Source organism: Lonchura striata, chromosome 9, assembly GCF_046129695.1.
Source record: "Lonchura striata isolate bLonStr1 chromosome 9, bLonStr1.mat, whole genome shotgun sequence".
In the NCBI taxonomy this organism is placed as follows: Eukaryota; Metazoa; Chordata; class Aves; order Passeriformes; family Estrildidae; genus Lonchura; species Lonchura striata.
The window spans coordinates 22056776-22078871 of NC_134611.1; the positions used below are offsets into that span (position 1 = coordinate 22056776).

Sequence of the window (22096 nt, forward strand, 5' to 3'; positions counted from 1 at the left end):
ACTTTGTTGAACTGGGGCTAAGTCTAATTTTAATCTCTCAAGTTTTGACAGTATTGTCTTTATTGTTTTATCAGCAGAACCAGCTTTTATAGGATATAACCTGCTATATTAGCCCATACCAATACTACATTTGCAGTTCCCCGAGGTGCCTTGTGAATTAGGTCAATTGACAGTTCTTTGTATGAGCAGCAATTAACATGTTTATTCAACCTGCACCTGAGTCACCCAGTCACAGAATAATTGAGACCAGAAGGGCCCTTTCGAGGTTGCCTATTCCACCCCCTTCAAAGTTAGATCACGTTCCAAGTCCAATCAGTTTGCTCATGGCATTGTCCAGTTTTGAGTACCTCAAGTATTTTCATCTCCATCTTCCGATGGGGAATACCTGAATATTTTCTTATCTTGAATACAGAAGTGTACTTAATTTAGAAAAACCAATCAACCACAAAAACAGAAAAACACAACAAAACACTAAGAAATGTTTTGGTGGGTTTTTTTTTTCTTTTTCATTTATTTTTGTTATGTACACTGAAGTAATCTGGAGTTTTGGTTGTAATACAGCTCAATGGCGAAAAGCAAATTTGACTTTCATTAATACAGCTTAAAAAAAAAAGGACTTAAAGGCAACTGAAATTGTATGCTCAAAATAAGTACTTTATGCACTCGAGTCTTAGTTTCTTTTCACTTTTACAACATACAAAACAAATTACTTGCATTTTTCCTTTTTATTGATTGCTCTTCTAACAGCAGTTTCACCAAAAATACAGCATGAAACTGAGGTATTTTGCTCGCTCCCAAAGTAAATGACTCTATTCTCTCATGATCAGCTCACTGCATGACAATTCCCCTCCCATTTTATATTCCTGTTTAAAAACCTCTCAACAATTAATTTAGACTGTGAATGTGCCCTAGGAAATACAAGACTGGCACAGTACTATGGCACAGTACTTACTGGCTGCTTAGCACAGTAAGTTCAATCTTTTAATTGAGATAATTTTTAACGTGGGAGAAAACAGAATCGCTCCTGTATCATGGGGTCTATGAATCACACCAAAATATATTGACTGAATAGGTTAATATTGATTTACATCATGCAATTCTAGAAACCATTCCAAAAAACCTAAACACAGGGTTTTAAAAGCAAAATTACCCACAAAACTAACAAAATTTGCCAAAATTCTCATCATCAGAGTAGTTAATGAATCTCTTAAGAAAAACCTTAATCTTCCTCTTCTTGTGTCCTGGAGGTTAGACTGAGCCTTAATATATGACCTACATAAATGCCAGTCTTTCCACAGCAATACAGCTCCAAGAGGAATGGCAGTCTGTTCTCTCCTGTGCCCTGTAGAGCAGGAGGCAGCAGCAGGCCAGCAAGCAGTCACTGTCTAGAAACTGCCTAGGATGCAAGAAACTCCCCCAAAGCATTAGTAGCACATACAAGATAGGAATGCTCCTGGTATTCACTTCACATGTTCCTCAAATACCAGGCTGAGAGGATTTAGAGTCCTCATGGTAGCAGGATGGTTTACCATTCTATACAACTGAATGCTGAGCAGGCAGTGCTGAGTACATCATTCAGGTTTAGAGCCTGCTTACATCACTGAGGAGTTACCATTTTACTTGATTGCAAAGATTCACAAAAGTACATTACGCTGAGAAATTTGAATACCAAATCTCCTGGTCTTGTGCAATCTGAGGCACTTGCCAAGTCCTCTATGAGAGCATTTATGCTCTGGACCATGACAACAAGACCATGACAACAAGTCATGGGTTAATTGGCTGGTATGACCATGCCCTGGAGAGGCAGGCACATTGCTCACCAAGGCTTTCAGAGCCTGCTAACCTGTATGACCCTCTAGGTTAGCAGGACCTTCTCATTGTATCAATGTGTCCTCTGCTGAGTCAGTGTTTTTATTCTGAGGCACATTCAATGTAGGTTCCTGAACTCCTAAAATCTACCTAGTGTCAGAGGAGAACAGTCTAAACACTGCTCAGCTCCCATGCTCTTGACTGTATTAATGTTGATCTCTCTGCTAAATGGAGACAATTCATCCAATCTCTGAAATGTCATCAATGTACCAATTTCTGTATCTTTAATACAGAATTAAGTAATCGTTAATTTTTAAGACAGAACCTTGTAAAGTGCAACTAAGAAATACTGTGTAAGAGAGAAGTCTCAGTTCTCTTGTATATGCACAAGAAATAAGTAATACCCAGACCAGCTGAAGCAGAATAATGAATGTTTCAATGCCTGTTTAATTTGCAAAGTTAAAAAAAAAAAGATATTTCAGAGAGCAGAACAGTTCAGCTTAAAGATGTAACATAATGAGTTTCTCTAGAGTTAATTAATGAGACCAGAAGAAATTCCCAAGAGTTTCTTTGAGATCCCACTTGCACTGAGAAGGAAAATATATGCTGAGGAACTGAACTTCAATGCTGAGTTCCAGCTCTATACAGCAATATGCAGAGAACTGCTTAGTTACCAGACCCCCCAGTCTTTTTCTAAAAGGTGCACCTGAAAGACAAACCCTTGTAAGAAGACCAGCAGTCACAAGCTGAGTAACCTCCAGAAGACTCATTTCACAAAACTGCTGAAGGACAGGACATGCAGCTAAAAGAACAGTCTGTATCTGCATTATTCAGGGTTACCTTTACTGTCACTTAAGATGGAGCCGAAGGCACTGATCACCACATTGGCTTTCAGACGGACAACCTGATCCTCATCTTCTTTCCAGTTTCCTTCGCTGTCTTGTTCAGTTCGAACAAATTCCATAGCAACAATTTGTCCACCTTTAAGAACAACTTTCCGAGGAGAGAGGAAAGGCAGAAATTCACACTTCTCTTCTTTTGCAAGTTCCATCTGTGGAGTAGAAGCAATAAAATATATAACTTTAACATGCTGCATTATCATGGGAAAAAACCCCAAACAAACCAACCAGGAAACATTTTTTTGACTCAAGATGTTACCATGGATTCTACTATAGCAGAAATCAGCCATGTCCAGTATGCAGCCAGTCATCTTCCTGTCAGCTTCAGAGTCTCTCATGCTATCAAATCAGGCAGTGGCAGTAAGTAAACTTTCAAGTCAAATATTACTCCAATATATTTTCTTATGTTTTCATTACTTTGAATATGTTTAACTTCTTTGAGGGCAAAAGATTTCTCTTACATAAATATCTTTTAAGAAGTGGCCTAATATTAACTTAGTCCATGCCCTGATTAGTGTTTACTATGATTTTAAGATTTTATTAAATTCTGACTACCATGTACAAGCAACATTTTTCTGAGTTACAATACAGACTTAAGATCTTCTGCTGTGGTAAAACTGCTTAAGTCAATCATCTTCAGAATTTGACTGTCTCTATTTACACAATTTTTTGAATATGTAATATCCCACCTGTCATGATTCTATCATGGCCATTATTAAATAAAGCTACTTTTATTTTACTGTTTTCAAGGCTCACTGCATGATTGGATGAGTACAAAAATTGACAACTTTTAGAAATTTACCCAGGCTTCTATGAAAGGCCGTACAATGGTTTCAGTAATCTCATTGTGTCTAGAACTCTTGACTGAAGTGCAACAGAAGTAAATCATGCACCAAGAAACCCTCTATTACTTTCTTTGCAGCTCCAGTTCCCTTCTGGAAGATCTCAGGTGCCCACATTCTTGAAACAGACAACCAACTACTGCTACAAATGATAAAGATGCATTAGATGGTGTGCTAGTCTCAAGTATATAAAAGTGTAATGTACCAAATAAATGCAAACAGAAAAAGACGACCAAAATAAGAAAGAAAAATCTGAAAATAACCTCCTGTAGCACATATAAATTAAGGAAGCAGAATAATTTCAAAATGTACAGATGACCTAATAAATACCAAAGTACAAAGCCAAATTAAAAACCAAACAGAATCCTGAAATATGGGATGAATAGCATTGCTTCACTATCATTGGCAGTGACTCAAAGCCAAAATCACTGTAAGTAATTTTCTTACCAGCAAGAAAGGAAAGAAAGAAAGCCTTTTATAGGTTCACAAGGCAATGTCAGAATCATTGAGGTTCTTTAAACAACAGCCAGAAGATATCATCATAGGATCTAATCATGATCTGAAGAGATAACTACAATACTCTAATGGCTGTTTGATTCCCACATTGAAAATTTTAGTTCATTTCCTAACTTACAAGAAATTCTATTCCCTGGTTGCAAATACATCTCTCTGCCTTGTCAGGGAACATACAACAGTAGAAAATTGTTTAAATACAAAGTATACAAAGTGAGCCTCAGATCTTTAATAAACATTCATACATTTCAATAAAGGTTTTATAAACAAAACCTTTACCAGATATCTGCTAAGTACCTGTAGCACGCTTTCAGGCCACATAGAAATACCTAAGATGCCTTCTCAGAAATGCTGCTACTGAGTTTTACCTCTTCTGGGACAGCCCTGATATGAGTGAATCCCTTCCTGAAGACCACGAGGACGCGACGAGCTCCGCAGCGCAGAGCAGACGTTGCGCAGTCGAAAGCAGTGTCTCCTGCCCCGAGCACAATCACAGTTCCATGGACTGGTGGCAGCGGAGAGTGACAGGCACACATCCCTGAAAGATAAAAGGAAAACCCCGTTTTCAAGTAGAGAAACCATTTCTGCATGACAGCTCAAAAGGTACTTGTACTCAAAGCAGTGTAAAATTGCATCTTACAGTTTCCAAGCATGGAGTGTCACTATCAAATTATTCTGCTCCACTGAAAGACAGTTTTATTCCCCCTTTTAAGATATGCTCATATACATAATTTCATAGTCAGTACTCTAAGCAGCTGCATCTTTCTATTGAGAAAGAATTCAAATGACAACATGTTTGTAGGATTGTGGGTCGTGTCAGACTGAAACGAGAATTGTGAGACTTTTTTATTCAAAAAGTAAGTTTCTCTCCCATAAGATTCATTATCCTCCAGCTAAAAAAAAAAAAAACTGAAACAATAACGAAACAAATCAGAACAAAAAAAACAACAAAGAACAAAAAAGGATGACCAGTTGTTATTAGTTACAATTTTGTGTGGTAGTCTACCAGCATCAGTCCCCTCAGATTTCTATAATGCACTGACACTGTTCTGGTGGTGACATGGTTCTCTGAGGCTATTCATCAGCTGAACATGAAGAAAAATAATATTGTTACAGTAATTCCTAGTTTTCTACTGGAAGAAAATGTTTAATCTACAGTAGTTTTCTATAAATAATTTGTAAAAAGTTACATGGAGAAAATGACAACATTTATATGTTTATCATCTACAGTTTGTATTTAATGATTCAATTAAAGAAGAAATAGTTAAGTAAAACTGAACTGTGTCTGTTACCTGGAAGAGACTGCACTTTTATCACATGTTTAAGTGATATATAACATCATAACATCATCATAACAACTGTTGATTAGACAAATGGTTGAAAAATATTGACATAAATAATACAAAGCTATATTCTCACGAGTCCAGGACAGTTCCTGTCAGGAGGTACTTAGCTGGCCATTTACCTACTGTACCTTAACTCAAGTATCCTGCTAGAGCAGATTTTCACATGGAATTGTGGAACACAGGTATTACTGAAGTAAACAATCATTTTCATTTAGACATATAAGCAGAGTGAGAAACAACATCCTAATACACCTATTCTCTTTCCACTTGAAAAATGCTTAATGAATGCATTTTGCAAATGCAAATGACAAATGATATAAATCCCCCCCGCCCATGTATGTGGTGTCACATTTAGTATTTATTTATTAAGATTCTCAGTCTAAAATTCTCTCTAAATTTTTCTCATTTATTTTTAGTGAACTTAATAGTCCATACAAATTGAGCAGTGGAAAAAGCACAAGTGAAGCAGGGGGCTGGCAGCTCACAGTGCCATTAGAGTGTGAGTCTAGAAGGGATCAGTCAGAGCAGCCTGCTTTGCTCTTGGGAACACACTCCTGAGGTAAATTCACAGCTATGTATTTGCAAGAGGAAACCCTTTTTTAGGAAAGTGTATTAACAAGTGGCATTCAGAATTAATAAGCAGGCAGAATATGTATCTCACCATGAATAAGTCTATTATGTCTATTATTTAGATAACTGTCACAGTGAAAAAGGAGGATAGAGTAGGATGTAGTATGTGTATATTTTATTTTACAATTTCATGCCTTAAAGAGCAAAAGGTGGCTTTAGCGACAGTAAAATTAAGTAAAAGAGTCCATGTTAATTAACAGACAACACCAAAGATCTATCTATTACTGTCAATCAGAAAAGGTTAGTTCTTCCAAGTTCATCCTTTTTCCCATTGTAGACAATATAAAAAACCCCATATTATCACATATGCTAGCTAATCAGGAGAGCTACTTTGCAATATTTTGAACTATGTGGATCACAGTATCTAGAGCCTCATGCAGACAGGTGATTTACAGTATGGAACTGCTACATATCTTAGAAGTCTATAAAGTATTTTTAGTCAAAATGTTTCAAGAGAGTTTTGTTTTGCAGAATTTATATTCCCTTTGTTAATCTACAAATGTGTTGGACTGCATATTCTCAATTTGTTTTATTTTTAAGCATTTCTGCCTTCAAAAAGCAAACCCAAAATCTTACCCCTTTCTCCCAAATCATTTAAGATTACTTTGAGCTTAAGAAAACAGACAGAAATAAGCATTTGATGAAAACAGCAAAGAGATGGGACAGATGGGATGCAGAATTTCCCTTCTGAAATATTTTGCATCAAGTGGGATAATAAACTTCACTTTTATAAGCAGAATAATCTGCCCCAGAATATATATTCCTCAAAATTGTTTAAGAAAAGTTTACTAAATAAGCAGGCAATCCTATCTGATGCTAAAAGAAATTTCTGAATGCTGAAATGAAAATCAATTTGTAGATTAAACAAGTTATATTAAGTTAGATGTAAAATACCACACTCTGTCCTAAATAAATAAAAGAACATCTGCATATGAATTTCTTTTTTATTTGGGGAATCTAGACCATGAAGAAATGTGGTATAGAAATCACATATTTGGGGCTTATGAGTTCATATTCAGGGACACTGAAAGCATCTGTACTCCTTAGGGGGCAAATGCAGCTACCTGTGAGCTTAAAGAAAGATGTGAAATCATAAAACAAGACTGCATTTGGTGCCTATGAACTGAGCACCTTCTTATTAACTCCTGTCATACTCCTGTTGTCCTGAGTTTTAGACTGTAAGTTCACTGGTAAGGAGCCAGTGCTGATTTAAATGTGTGCAGCATATGACTTGGGATCAAGTAAAAGAATTTATCAACAATCTACAATTCAGCTGCTTATACAAGTCAGAAACATCTTTTTTAATATCAGATTTTTTCAAACCATCTTATATATACTATTTTTATCAAAATACTTCATATAGAGGAGAAGTTTATCTTTTCACTATAATTCAAAAAAACAAATATAACTTATTAGGGGAAATTATTTGCCGTAAATTTAGATTTATATACATGATTCTTCAGTTTATAATCTCTGGGAATAACTTTGTTGACCATGCTCCTGAGGTTGCCCCTCACCAAGAGAAAACCCTGTCCCAGACATATTCAGTGGAAGGTACTTTGTAACTGGATGTGCTGCTTTGTAGCCAGTTTGATATAACTGCTAATGACTTACTGAATGTGATTACAACAAGAACATAGCACCACACACCTGGTTTACTTGCCATTGCTACCAAAGGTAAGAAGTCTTTAGATGTGTAGAATCCTTGATTCATTCTCAGTCCTTGGAATATACTGTCTCTGTTTGGTTCTGGCAAACCTGAAATAGATATTTTATGGCACATAAGAATTACACACAAAATTTTAGCTACCAACATATATTTTGAATTACATGCATGTTCTCAAAACACTGTCAATACAAGCACTTTCACAAAGCCTTAGATGTTTCCAAAATAATATTGCAAATCATCACATTTGTAGTCTGCAGCTTGCCTAACTGGTGATTGTTTAATAGTACAAGCACTTGAAAATCAGGTTCCTCAACAATGTGTGTACTTGTATAACTCATAACAAAACAAATGCAGGGGAAAGGATTAGAGAGAACAGGGTGCAAAAGTAGATAATACAAATGAGGCAGTTAACAAACAGCTTAACTAATGAGGGGAGGAGGACAAATGGCAGTGCTGTAGGTCTGATCTGTATTTGTACACCATCATTTTTTTGCCATTCTTGATTATTTTCTCAAAAACCTTGAAGTCCTGATTGTCTGACATTTCTTCCTCATTATCAAAAGCACACATTTAAACAGAATCCATAGGATACAGACAAGGATTCACTTCACAACAATTAATAGCAACAAATACCTTTCAGTTAGAAAAGAAAGCAGCAAAAAGCATCTTCCAGTTACCAAAGAACATCATCTCATCTTGATGTGAATGGTTGGACAGCACCAAAAGCTAGCCCAGCTAACACACCAGTTAAGAAATTTTATTAATGCAAATGCAATCAGGGTATTTTCAACAGTCTCAACTTTCATATTTACATCTAAAACCTCATAATATTATCAAAAGTATGCTAATTGATAATTACATACTGAAATTGAGTAAATGTCAACAATTTTTGTAAGAAAACATACTAGCACTGAGGCATCCTCAGAGCAAGCAGGAAGAACAGGAGCATACAAAGCAACCTGTGTTCCTCTCAGGCATGGGTGGCAGCAGACTAATATTACTCCTCTTTGAGACACACTGGTCTGGAAAACCCTAACAACACAATTTTAGCATCTACAATAATGCAGAATTGCATGTTGAAGAGCACTTTTCCAAATAGGGAAGGTTTGGGGTCTTTTTGTATTAATTAAGCCACAAAAATCTGTCTCATTACAGCATATGCCCAGAACTACCTAATGAGAAAACTTAGTACTTTTTCATGAGTTGCCTATATGAAGGAAGTTTTTCAAACCTGTAGAACTCTGAATGAAATTATATAATATATAACTTAATATATAATACTAGAAAAATAAAATAACATTTTTAGATTAGTCTCAGTGAAACAAAACAAAATTTACTCTCAGTGAATTCAAAAGGCTTACAAGACAAAAAGCAAACCTGAAATTTGATCTCTATTTTTAAAGAAAAATCATGACTCAGTTGCTGAACATTCGAATCTGAAGCCAACACTGATCTATAGTTGGATATTCAGAAAAATAAAGTTAAAAAATACTAGCACATCCTGAACTTCAAGACCTTTGAATGCTGTACTTTCTGGGTAGACTGAAATTTCAGCTAATGAATAATGGATATATTAAGAGGCTGCCAGAAATACTTAGTACTATTGAAAGTACAATATGGAAAATGCATTAAACAAACTATTTTTAAAAGGGCATCGATTTTTCTCTGCGTATATATTGCAAAATCATCTATGGCAACAAGAGTACCTCAGAAAAAGCTCTCAGTGACTGCCTGCAGGCAGAGGACAGAGTAATGCAACCATGTCTACTGAGATATCCATAAACCAACTCAGAGGCCTCAGTTTACTCTTGGGAGAAACACTTTAGTCATTAGTGGGATGTGCAGCCTGCATTAAAGATAATTTCCTTTTCACCTAATATGCTTCCATTCAAACTCAAAGAGAAGACCTCAAAATATTTTTTCCCTTTTTTTCTTTTTTTTTTTTTTACTGCTTTTATCATCTCCTAATGAAAACTCTTTGGTCTCTAACAGCATCAGTATTTTAGCTCCCATAGGCTGAATAAAAAGTATAATAAAGGAAGTGTTACAATATTTTTTTGTCTCGGTTCATCACTAGTCTTTTCAGTTTCATCACTGAAATAAAAGGAGTTGGATTAAGAGTACATTGGGTTCAATAATGTTTAGCCTGGCTGATATGACCAAACAACTGCCAAAGAGGTAGTCAATATACGTGGCATTATCTGCTATTTATTTTACTATTTTCATTTTGCTGAAAACTCCCTGAAAATACATTTTGTGATATTTACATTTTAAAGACATGCAGGGGATTTCTTCTTTTATACTTATAAACACTTACCACAGATTGAAGCTCTTTGCTAAGCACCTGCTGGAAATTGTATTGTGCTGGATTCTGATGCATCTGCTTTTGCTGTTCAGTATTTGCTATTGTAATTACTGCATTTACTTTTGTTAAAGTAGAGAGATTTAGTACTTCTTCAAGCCACTAGGCAAGTGAAGATATAGGCAGACTGAGGCAGACAGAGAAAGAGATCAAGAACAGATAAGATTCACTTTAGAGACACCATTTCATAATAAACATTCACCCCACAGAAGTATGCTTTACAGAGAGATCAAATATTGATAAATAGCCAATAGCTTCTTGGGACAGCAAATACTTAACGAAAAATAGCTGTAGAGGAAAAATGCAGTTTTGAGCAAACGGTTTCCGAGAAGAAATAAAATTTTAAAAAAACCCAGTCACCTATGAAAGACACAATTTAGGTCAAAATAATGAACCAAGAGAAATACTCTTTGAAGATAAATCAGAGAGAGCCTTTAGAAAAAGGGAATTCACACACTAGTACAACATAGCCAAGAGCCACCCAACAAAAAATGCTGAGAAAAATACAAGGTCTTTTCCCTACTTTTTAGGTTGAAGCCAAGTAAATCAGTTCTCTGTTCTCCAAATCCACTTGCAAGTTATCTAAATAGATTTTTATACGGTATTTTTATATGGTATTTTTTATTTGGTATTTAATGTTCTGAAACAATCTGTCACTATCCCACATCTTCCATCTTTAAATAATCTGTATCAATAGCTAGTGATAACAATTATTTCCTTCCCCTGCACTGAAGAACAACTCTTTTGAAGGGCAGGCAAGAGGAGGCAGATTAGAAAGGCAGCTCCCCTGCTGGTGTTTGGAGGGGCTCTGCACACCCTTCTACAAGCAGAGGGCTGTGCTGAGCCCCCATCTTCTGCAGCCACAGCCCTGGGCTGCCTGAAGCCTCAGCTGCTTTGCTTGCTGATGCCAGGGAACAAGCTTCTGAAGCAACTGATATCCAAACCACGCAATGAAGCCTCATGGCCTGTGGAAAACGGCATTTACTAAGAATAGAGAAAGTAGAAACATTGTGAAAATAACAGCTTGCATGACAGATCTAGTTCAGCTTTGCAAAATCTAACCTAGACAGTCCCAATCTGGGTCAGGTGCAGCACAGAAAGCAATTCATCTTGATTCCTGGCCCTCTGGTTTGCTGTGCTCTGCTTTCCATCTCCAGATGCTCCAGCTATCTCTCAGTAGGCACCACTAGTCTCTTTGCTTCTTTCCTTCATTTGAACCCACAACTCCTTCCCCAGTTTGCAATTCCTCAGCACCTCTCTCCCATGTATGACACACCCTATAGTTTCCATAGTCCTAAACCACTACAACAGCGGCTTTGGAAAACACAAATTTAACTTCTTTTTATATCCTTTATATATACATAAAAATATACATGTGCACATATGTATTAGCAAAAACATAATCTGCCTCCTGTTAAGATCTTGTACTTTCTGTTCTCACAATACTGATGCATATCAAATTTCTTCATGCACAGTCTCAAGTCCATTGTTTTCCCTTACAGAAAATTTAGATACAAATCCCTAGTCCATTTGAGATACGAATTGCTAAATGATTAGAGTAAATTTGTCAGATGAACACAGCAATGTACCAGACTGATGCATAGACAACGTAAGGGATTGGCTTGCAGAGCAGGGCACCAAGTCCACTCAGCTGCTGTGCCAAATAAATCCAGGCATGTCAACACATCAATCAGCTAAGTCTGCTACTACTCTAATTATGAGCCTGATCTGGAAAGGGAAACTAAAGCAAGTACAGGCACTGCATATCTATCTCCTATTTTGATCAAATCCCCTCTCCCCAGCAACAGCTATGCTTCCGAGCCTGAACCTGCTCTTTGGATTACCGTAATCTGACATGGCTGGGCAAATTTGCATTTTCAAATGAACTTCTCAACTGATCTTAATAACTGACCCACAAAATAAGCTCTCATCCTTGGTAAGGGTCAAATGTAGTTTTCACTGGCAGCTGACTAAAAACACATCTCCAGACAAAAAGATAAAATGGAGCTGAAGGTGAAGGGTAAATATACAGGAGCCTACAGGGACAAAACTAACTAGAACATTTTTTTCTTCATTTTCCTCACATCAAACAGTGAAAAGGTTTCTTGCCTTCATTTTTAATTTGGATAATACTGAATTTTGATGGTGAATGCAATCTGTGTTTGAAAATACCAAGAGCTACTTTTTAAAAGTGAAGACACTTACTTTGTACATTTTTTAAATATTGAATCATTCAAATATGTTTTGCAATTACATTGCATGCATACATTCATCCAAATTCAATCAAAAATAAACAAAATGTGATTGACTGGCTATGCATATTCTTTTTTCTAACTTTTAAAACAAGGAAACTAAACACCAAACCCCATTCACCAATTTATGGATTATTTTTTAAATTTTCTCTTGCTTCACACATCTGGAGCTAGAAAGTTAGAGGGCAAGGACATTTTCCCACCTCTTTAACATCACCATGCTTCTGTTTCTGTGTTAAATCAGACTTTTTAAAATCACATTTGCAAGGAAAACTTCTCTCCTGTCCTTCACAGCCTTCATTACAGGAAATCATACGATTGGGTGGAAAGACTTTAACTGTCAGATATTACTGAGAATGAGGAGAAAAAATCCATGAATCCCATACAGAACTGGAGAGAAGAAACACAGGATTGATTTTCTGCATATCTGCTCCAGTGGCAGTGCAAACCTTCTGAAATAATATCCAAGAGGCTGAGCCCAGACAAGCTGAGCCCCAGCCTGCTACTCAGCAGAAGAAACTTGAGCACAGCCTGGCAAGGAGGCAGCACAGATTCTGCAGCAGCAGTTCTGCACCTCTGGCCAGGAGAAGGCTGTGCCCCTTCATGTGTCCTGGGGTAAGGAGCCATGGAAGGCTGATGGCCAGAGACTGATGTGAATTTTATAGAGAAAATTACATTTTCTGATAATTCTTTTGTTGACTAAGTTTTTTAATATTTTTTGTTTTGATTTTCTTAAAAAGGATACGCTAAAGTAGGTACAGAGCTACGGTAATTTCCCTTTGAAGGTAAATTCTAAGCCCATCATTTGTCTTCTGAAAGGGTCCTTTTAAATTATCAGAAAAACACCATTTTGTCCCATGTCCCTGCCTTTTTACACACTGAGTGTTCCAACTTTCTCCTTGTGAGCCCATACAAAGATATTTCAGATGTAGCACATCTGATGACATTTCACACTTGCCCAGAGACTTGCAGCTACAGGTACCATATGGTTAGACTGTGACTACAAAGGTACATGGCACACTGTAAAATCCAAGATATAAGGACTACTTTAATAATTCTGATTGCTCTGATCTTCTTGAACAAGTCTCTTTTGTGGGCTAGGGGACTAGAGATCAAAATCTATATATTTAAAGCACTTTTATTTCATGTCACACAATCCATTATATGTATAAATTGGTCCATGAGTTTTAAATATGTTATTTTCTTGAATGATTACACTGAAACTAAACTTTCATAACTGTCAAATGTATAGTTTTACCTAGACATGACAGAAACGACTTGTATGCAGTGGGATATACTCTACATATTTGTTTCTAAGCCACATTCACCCACACCTATACTGACAACATTGCTGTCCATGGGTCAACACTGCACAATTTAAAAATTATCTATATTGAAATCCATAGTCCAAATACAGTGTGCCTCAGAGCTGATTATGCTAAATATACCAGTACAACTCATGCTATGACATGCACTACGCATGGAAAGACAGCCATTACTATCTAGACAGTAACTTTCTCTACAGTTTTAAAATATTCATATTGGGTATCTAGACTTTCAGAAAAGTTGCAAATACTCTGCAAGTGCTCAGCTTTTCTCAAGGTCAGTCCAATAGTGATTAGCACTTCAGTAAATACTTTTGAGGCTCGTATTTGTAAAGAATCTCTCTCGTTTTGCTGGAGATTTTTTTTTTAATGGGGACAGTTTTGTTACTTCCTGTTGTGACATTCCATAGAGTATGTTTTATAGGTGGTTGGGTTTTTTTTGTTTGTTTGATACGTATGTTGATGGAGATAAGTGTTTTAATTACTTTTTTAATGTCTATGCTTTTGTATTTTCTCCCTCCCTTCCTTTATTTCCTGCTGTTGAGATTACTGCCTCATCTCCACAGCAGGTGGCTCTTTCAAATTTGTTTTCTCTGTAAGTCTGGTAGATTAATTTTGTAATATAACTGCTCCTTTTCTGTATTTTTTATCAATGATTTATTTTCTTTGGAAAATGTATACTTGCAAGGTTTTTAGGAGTTATTCCCTAACAATAGCTAAAGGCCTCATTCATAGAAAATTAGAAGGGAAAAAGTAAAATAACTACACTAGGGTTAGCCTTCTCTTACCCTCAAGTTAGAAGGAACAGTGTGTACAGCATATGTGAAAACACCCTTCACATCTACCGGCATCAGCCATACTCAATTGCTGCACTGCATTCTAAATTGAACAGCTATATCCATACCATGGCTGTTAAAAACATCTGAATAAGCAGCTGAACCTGGGGGCAATGCAGTCTGTAGGTCTCACAACTTACTTTGTTGCTAAATGAGACACAGAGACAAATATCTGAAGTCTTGCAAATGATAAAGAAATAATAGGAGTAAGGGAGTCAGATTATTTAGCACTAAATTTGTTCTTATAATCCAATTTCTCTTTTGAGCACCAATTGACCAAGCCAAATTTAGAGGTAGCCAAAATTCACACGAGCTAGACATCAGAAAGTGTAGATGGGAACGACAGGCAGAATCAATCCATGTGAGTGACGGAAATCAGGATTATGACAATACAGTGTTGTCTGCCTGAGCATGGAATAGAAACCAGCCTTGTGGTCTGCCCTCACCACATCCAGGGATCCCATAATCACAAAGTGTCCAAAGATTAACCATAACTAATTAGCCCCATCAGATACAGACGCCACCCTTCATTTGATATTTTTGTAATCAGTCCAGTACTAAAGGTTTTAGTGTACCCTCTACAGACTTCTATCTAGTCTTAATTGCTGTTTTTAATTTTATTATGGTCAACTTATGGGACCTGTGGCTTTGAATTTTAATAAGGCAACACTCAAGTATAACTAAAATACTGTATTTGCACGAAAGACATCAGTGTTTCAAGATGATAAAACAACAGTCAGGAGAAATTATGTGATAATTTTTCAAATCTCAATATGTGGCTATTCATTTAAGCACCATGAAGATTTTGAACTCAACATTTTGAGCCCTTATCCTCCAAAAGCACGCTATAAAAATGCATACGTCGGAACTGAAGCATACTGTATCACTAAGTGTTTTTAAAACATAATTCTTTACAGGACACACTAGAAGTGATACTAGATTGCACAAACATATACAGATTTCTAAATTAAGAAACAGATGGTAATTTTAGCCTTTCTTCTGTGTTTGGAAACTGATACTTAATGCTCCCCATATTTGAAGTAATCAAGTTGAGGATTTTAGGAAGTTAGCTGGTAGCCCTGGCGAATGAACTTGCTGAAATGAGAAGATCACTGTGAAGCAAACCTTATCACAGAGAAGGATGAATGCAAACGTCTGCTTACCTTCCCTCTGGTTCTGTTCTGCCTGGTGTTGTTTATTGCAGGACTTAAAGCACTGAAACAGTTTGCTATGAATCTTGATTTGTAGAACATAAGAGTTCTGTAAATTGTAATACAGAGTAACTGAAGAAACATCTGCTGTAAAGAATAAAGTGGAATATTGCTGCAAACCTTTCTTAAGTCATCTTGGCAACATTTATTATACTGGCGACAAATTTGAAAAGGTCACTAGCGAAAATGCATTTAGCAGTCTAAGTCCAATCCATCTCTACCACAAGAATGCATCATTCCACCCAGGAGTAGAGCTTGCTACAGTCTGCTTACAATAAAGCTAAACTGAATTTTAGTCCTGACTGGAATTTGGTCACTTCCCACCATGGAATTGAGCTGTCATTTTTCAGGAGCAATCTTGAACCAGGAAGGCTGAAGTTTCAGATCGAACATGCTAATGATGTCAGTTCCTTTCCCTCTTCCCTCTTCCCTCTTCCCTCTTCAAGTTTGTTCCTAGCAGCAACCTGCCAAAGGAAAGACAGGGGGTTGTGCTTCCTCCCAACACCAGCCAGATAGTACTTGCCAGTGTGATAGGCTGTAGCACTCTAGAGGAACAGAAACTGGTCCCAGTGCTTACTCATGTTCAGTAAATGTGCTGAGTGGCCCCAAAGCAACATTACCTCCTCAGGGACTGCCTATCAGTAACTAAAAGGACACACAAAAAAATCCATCATCTCAGAAACCATATGTCAGAACAGAAAATCCAAATATATGGGAGAGAAAGCAAAATAAACTGGATTGTGAGACTGAGAGCAACAGACTCCTGAAAAGAAAGCAGAAAATACTACCATACCTGTTTGCAATGGAGACATATCTTTCCCCAAGCAGACTCATTATAACTTAACTGTCTAATATGCCCTGTTTATAAGCAGTCATGCTGGTATATTTAAATAATCTCAGCAAATGAAAATTTATAAAGGGAAAATCAAATGTTAGCATAGAAAATCTATTCATATTAATTTTTCATTTCACAACATGGGAAAAAATCTTGAAAAGCTGTATCAATAGAGCCTACATACAATAAATACACTGGGAATGGATAAAATGAGAGTAAAACTGATGATAAACATTCACAAAGAAAAAACCACAAATACTCAGTTGGCATCATGAAGAAAAATAAATACTAAGCCTCTACATTATCACAAAGCAACAGATAAAAAACATCAAAGGCAGCAAATTTATCTTGCAGAAATATATTAAGAGTAATTAAGTCATTAATATTCTGGAATAACACCTTTGTCAGACCTCAGGCACTGTACAGCAAGGAAGTTGCAATGAGCTATACTGAGACAACATCAACTTATACTACCTAAAATCAACCTGCATTTTTGATATATGAGGAATATAATAGACAATAGGTGGTATCTGTGTTGCAATTCTAACCACTGATTTTTATAATACTGTTTCCTAAATTTGATGGAAGAGAGCAGTAAAGAATCATAGAAATATCTAGCTACAGTCATTTGTCTTAAACCCAAAACTATCCTTTCCTGCACACTACATCCACAGCTCCCATTCTCTTTCAATACAGTGACTGAAACAATAGGCTGAGTCAATCACAGCTTTGCACCCTGTGTAACTGGATCTATAGACATATTTGTAAAAACTTATTCCTTCAGGAAATAAATCCCACATGCTAAGTAATATTTGCAAAATACAGGATTTTCTGATCATTCCTATTTTTAAAATATTACAAGGATTCACCTTTTTTTTATATGTAGAAGTCATCAATGTCATTCATCAGGGTCTGCCAAAAGCTAATGAGTAATTAACGCCCTATGTGAAGTTGCAATATAGGAAACAATTTTTTTCCCAGTTCTTTGTTAATGTATTGTACTGTCTCATCTTAAATCTTAGCATATTTATATACTGATTTTATCCACATGAAAGAGCAAAAAGATACTATAAAATGTATTCAGTAGCTACTACTGTATCATTCACCTACTCTGCATTTTTAATCACTTCAGTTAAACACTCTCTACATATATTTTAAAATCATGCCTCAAGAAAAGACTTCTAAACATTATTATCATGTAGCACAGATCTACAACTGAAAACCTATCATCAGTACATTCTGATGAAAATTAAATCGCTTTTTTTCCCTTTTTCTACAGCACAATATTTGACCTATGATAAAAAAAACATCCTATCAAATTTCCATTTATTATTTCTACCTGAAGGGCTTTGCCAGCTCACAAACATAAATCTCCATCTGTCAGGTTTAAACTGTACCTGTCCCAGATGCTATGAGAGTTCATAGCTCTTGTCCCTTAAAAATTACCAAATAGCATCATGCAGCATAACCTCCCTGCAGCCTCCCCTGACCCTTGCAATCAATATATTCGTAACCTGTATGTGCACAGTTAAGGAGTACAGGAGCCGTGCACTATCCCAGTTAACCACACTGAGCTGTGATACTCAAATCTGCTCCCTTGTGTCTGCTGTGATCAATTTTAATCTCTGCACCAAGAATACAAGAACGCAACCCCTTGTTTCCAAATTCATCTGAAACGGATGTTATAGATTTGTAGGTCTGCACAGGAACTGTGGATTTAATACAACCAGCAGCTGAAAGAAAAAACACATCTAAGCTATAATTCATTCTCATTACCCTCAGTGTATTTTGGATCTTCAGAAGCAATGAGAAACACAAGAAAATGCACGTGTACTGACTTAAGGAAAGGTGAATTTGTTAAAATAACATCAGGTAACTGTTATTTGCTGAAGCTTTATCCATTACTGCCAAGTAAGGTGGAGGTCAGTCTCTCCATTATGATTACTTTGCTTAAAGGTTTAGTAATAGGCTGCCAATATTCCTTTCTCCTGGAAATGTGTCATATACAGTAAATTAAGCAGAAATTCCCTAGAAGTAATAAAGCCTAGCTCTACTCAGTTAAAAAGAAACAATTATTATGGAAAGAAAGAATAAATCACATTTCTGATGGTATTTGTTCTCTCACCTCCAAACTAATTTAATTTAAAAGCTGGCAAATTTGCCAGCCAATTAGCCTAATTAGACAACAGCATCTGAATGTAGAATAGGAAGAGAGCAACTTTTGAAACCTACTCCAGTAGAAAAAGTGCTTTTTGAATCTGTCACACTACCAGAATTCATGCTTCCAGAGTTCTCGTAACTGCTTATTTATAGACTTGGCTATATTGGCTCCTCATCAGCAGCTCCAGTGCCATGATTCATCTATCAAAACATTTGAGAAGATTTTCTTACTCATTTCTTTAAAGCAACATTCTGAAGAGACACTTTCAACATGATTATACTCCAGTGTTCACTATGAATTATGAAAAAAATCACACGGAGTTTTATAATTGCAGGTGAATAATAAGTATGTGTCATCAGAGGCTTTATCTTCTCAGATTGTCACACACCATCAGTACAGAATAGCCTGCAACAAATATGACATTCTTGTAACATGCTGGAGGGTCAATAAGCATTCTCACTGAGGTCATTTACCCCCTACACATCAATGTCCTTATCATTAAGCACATCTTTATCTGCCTTTCCTTCTAAAAGCAGTTTTAGCAAGGAGTTCCACGTAAATATTCTGTTAAACTGATATTCTCCTACACAGGTAGATCAGCACAAAAAGATTACAGCTACTGCATAGCTACTCCTTCATAGCCTTCCATACTGGAAATAACTAAGCAAATTCATGCTTTGACAAAGTCTTGTTCTGAGTAAGGGTAAATATTACAAAGAACTCATTAATTATCTGAATTTTTTTTTAATCTATTAACTAAATCTCAATTCCTTTCTCAAGAACAGCATATGTTCATATAAACAGCATATATTTAATACAAAATTTCACTTAAAGACAGAGTGTCTTTATTAACTAATTATACCATTTTCATCAAGTGCCTGCATTTTCCTTGGGCATTTCCCATACTGGTGACAGGCACTAAATCTGAGACTTTGGGTCAAAAATACAATGCAGCAGAACCTCCAATGCTGTAAGGCTACTATCTAGAAAACAGACAAAGAAATAGTGATGCACATCTCCAAATGCCTCCTCAATGGCCAGCAGTCAGGAAGATGAAGTGAAACATGGTCACTGGAGATCATGGGTCAGGTACTTGGCTTGTAGGTGCAGATACCTGTACAGGCATTCACAGAAGCTTCCTCCTCCTCTTAAATTTATTCTCTTGATGGGGAAGCAAATAATTCAAAATGGGAAATCTATACTTTTTTTAAGCAAAAAAAAATTTTGTAATAAAGCATCAGTGAGGTAGGACTGTATGTCTCTTTTCAGTCCATGAAGAGATTTCTATGACAAAGATGTCAGAAAGTTAAAATCAGACTTTTCAAATTACCTGCAGTGATGATGCAAATACTCCCAAGGGAGCATATATTTCCTCTAGAAATGCATCCAACCCATGCTAAAGCCAAGCAAGGCACAAAAATATACCTGGGAGTGAACATGAATCCTTTATATCTGCTTGGTGCAGATTTTTGTATTTGTAGTACTACAATAGGAAGGTTCTCTCCAAAGAGAGTTTCAAATGGTAACAAAAACAAGATCAATAAATAGAAAATCAAGTTACACAGTCCCAATAGGTCCCTCTAACAAGGATTTCTCTCTGAAATGTTCATGCTTGTCCAATGCTGCTGTTTATAATCCTTTCACACCAGTGAGTCCTACATGCTTGCATTAGTGCTAATGTAAAACAAACAAACATTTTATACAAGGATATCCACCATCCCCAAGTAAAGTGGTTAATACCAAAGTAAGCTTTAAGAATGTAAATTATTTTCCCCATGTGGCTGAAAAACTACATGAGTTATTAATTTAAAAATTATTAGCATATAAAATCATTATTATCTCTGCAGTTAACGTACAGTTCACTGACAACCTTTTGGACCATTACAATTAAGAAAGGCAGCATCTTTAATGAAGTTACAAAATGCATTGTTTATTAAATAGCAAATTATATCTTTAATTACTTTAAATATTATAATCCGATGAAAAATTATTTCATAAACCTCAAGACAAATTATGTCAGAGATGGAGTATGCATTTTGTTACTCTATGAATCCTAAACAGCACTTTCAATTTGCTTAGAGGTTTCTGTTGTATGTAAAATCTGCTCTTGAAATTTCAAGTTTCCAGTGCCAAAATCCAACGGAACTAGCATAATCTAAGATGCAGCTTGTGCTATTCTTTCTTTTTAAAATAGGTTTAATTTCTTGTCAAATGTAGAATTTGGCAGTTCTAGTAAATGCACCTTTTCTATTAATCCATCAGAAGAAAACTGAAAATAAATTTCTGTGAGAGTCACAAAAGCAAGCTTATTGAAACAAAGACTATTTGGGGATCTATGGAATTATATGGATTTGCTGGTGTGTTTTGAACTAAAAGGTAACTTTTGTTCAAAATTGTCAAAGGCTTTGAGGATATGCTACAATGTAAACATATAAGCACAGACTAAGCTAATTTTAAATATTACAATTTTTTTTAACACGAATTAATCTCTACACACTGTCAATAAACCTCTTGCTCTCTGTCCATAATTAGACCTACCTACTTGATATGCTTTCCACTATCTGAAATGGCTGAAAGCTGCACAATTAGAAAAAGTTTAGTTGTTCACAGCATTATGCCCTTCACTGTGCTTTGGATCCAGCCCAGAACAAAGTCAGTATTAAAATGCATTGATTTCTAGATCACTAAGATAAAATTAATACATTCAACTTCAATTATGTCAACATCAACTTGTCACTGAATATTTTGACAGTTTGGAAACCCTCAGTTAGCTATCGAACTTTCCTGGGCTAATCAATAAATCAGGAAAGCAGATATTATATCCAATTTCTTTATGCTAAAAAATTGCTACATTCTATGTCTGCCTTACCAGAAACACTGTGCAAAGGACAAAGGAGAAACAACTTATTAATGTAATCTTATAACAATGTACTATTATAACAGTAATATTATAACAATGTAATATTATAACAGGAAAACTGAATGCTTAAAAAGTACCAACCTTTTTTTAAAAGCTTCTGACAGTAGTAAAAAAAAAATTATATAATTACATAATTATATGCAATTATAAAATACAATCAAAGATAATATGTTGTTTAGAGTTGAAATGAAAAGACGCAGAAGATCAAAAGATAGTAAACTTGCTTAGTTTCACATTAGTAAAAAAAAAAATTTAACACAAACACACATCTAGAAACATAATTGGAAGTCTTCTGTGACTACCCAAGTGCCAGAAGAAAATCCTAGTAGGGATTTCTAGGCAAGTCGGATAGTTTGTAAAGCATTCACAATAAAATCAAGTTTTGAAAAAGGTTTCCCTGCAGAAATATGACATTAACTGTAACACAGTTACAGGTGTTACAGACCAAACTGAGTACAGTACCTCAAACAAACCCCTTCCTAGGCT

General features: G+C 35.9%; 1 protein-coding gene across 7 annotated transcripts in view; it reads right to left on the reverse strand.

Moving 5' to 3' along the window:
• DPYD (dihydropyrimidine dehydrogenase) overlaps positions 1–22096 on the reverse strand; it is a 336858-nt gene that overhangs the window by 173238 nt on the left and 141524 nt on the right. For 3 of the 7 annotated variants that reach the window (XM_021525458.1, XM_021525448.1, XM_021525466.3), the window contains 3 exons: positions 7690–7797; positions 4432–4601; positions 2650–2860 (listed from right to left, as the gene is read on the reverse strand). In XM_021525458.1, the coding sequence (XP_021381133.1) occupies positions 2650–2860; positions 4432–4601; positions 7690–7797 (489 nt within the window). Of the gene's footprint in view, positions 1–2649; positions 2861–4431; positions 4602–7689; positions 7798–8341; positions 8444–10025; positions 10198–15361; positions 16159–22096 lie in introns of those variants that run through there. The other 4 variants (XR_002464965.1, XR_013340469.1, XM_021525481.3 and 1 more) reach the window with 4 other exon arrangements.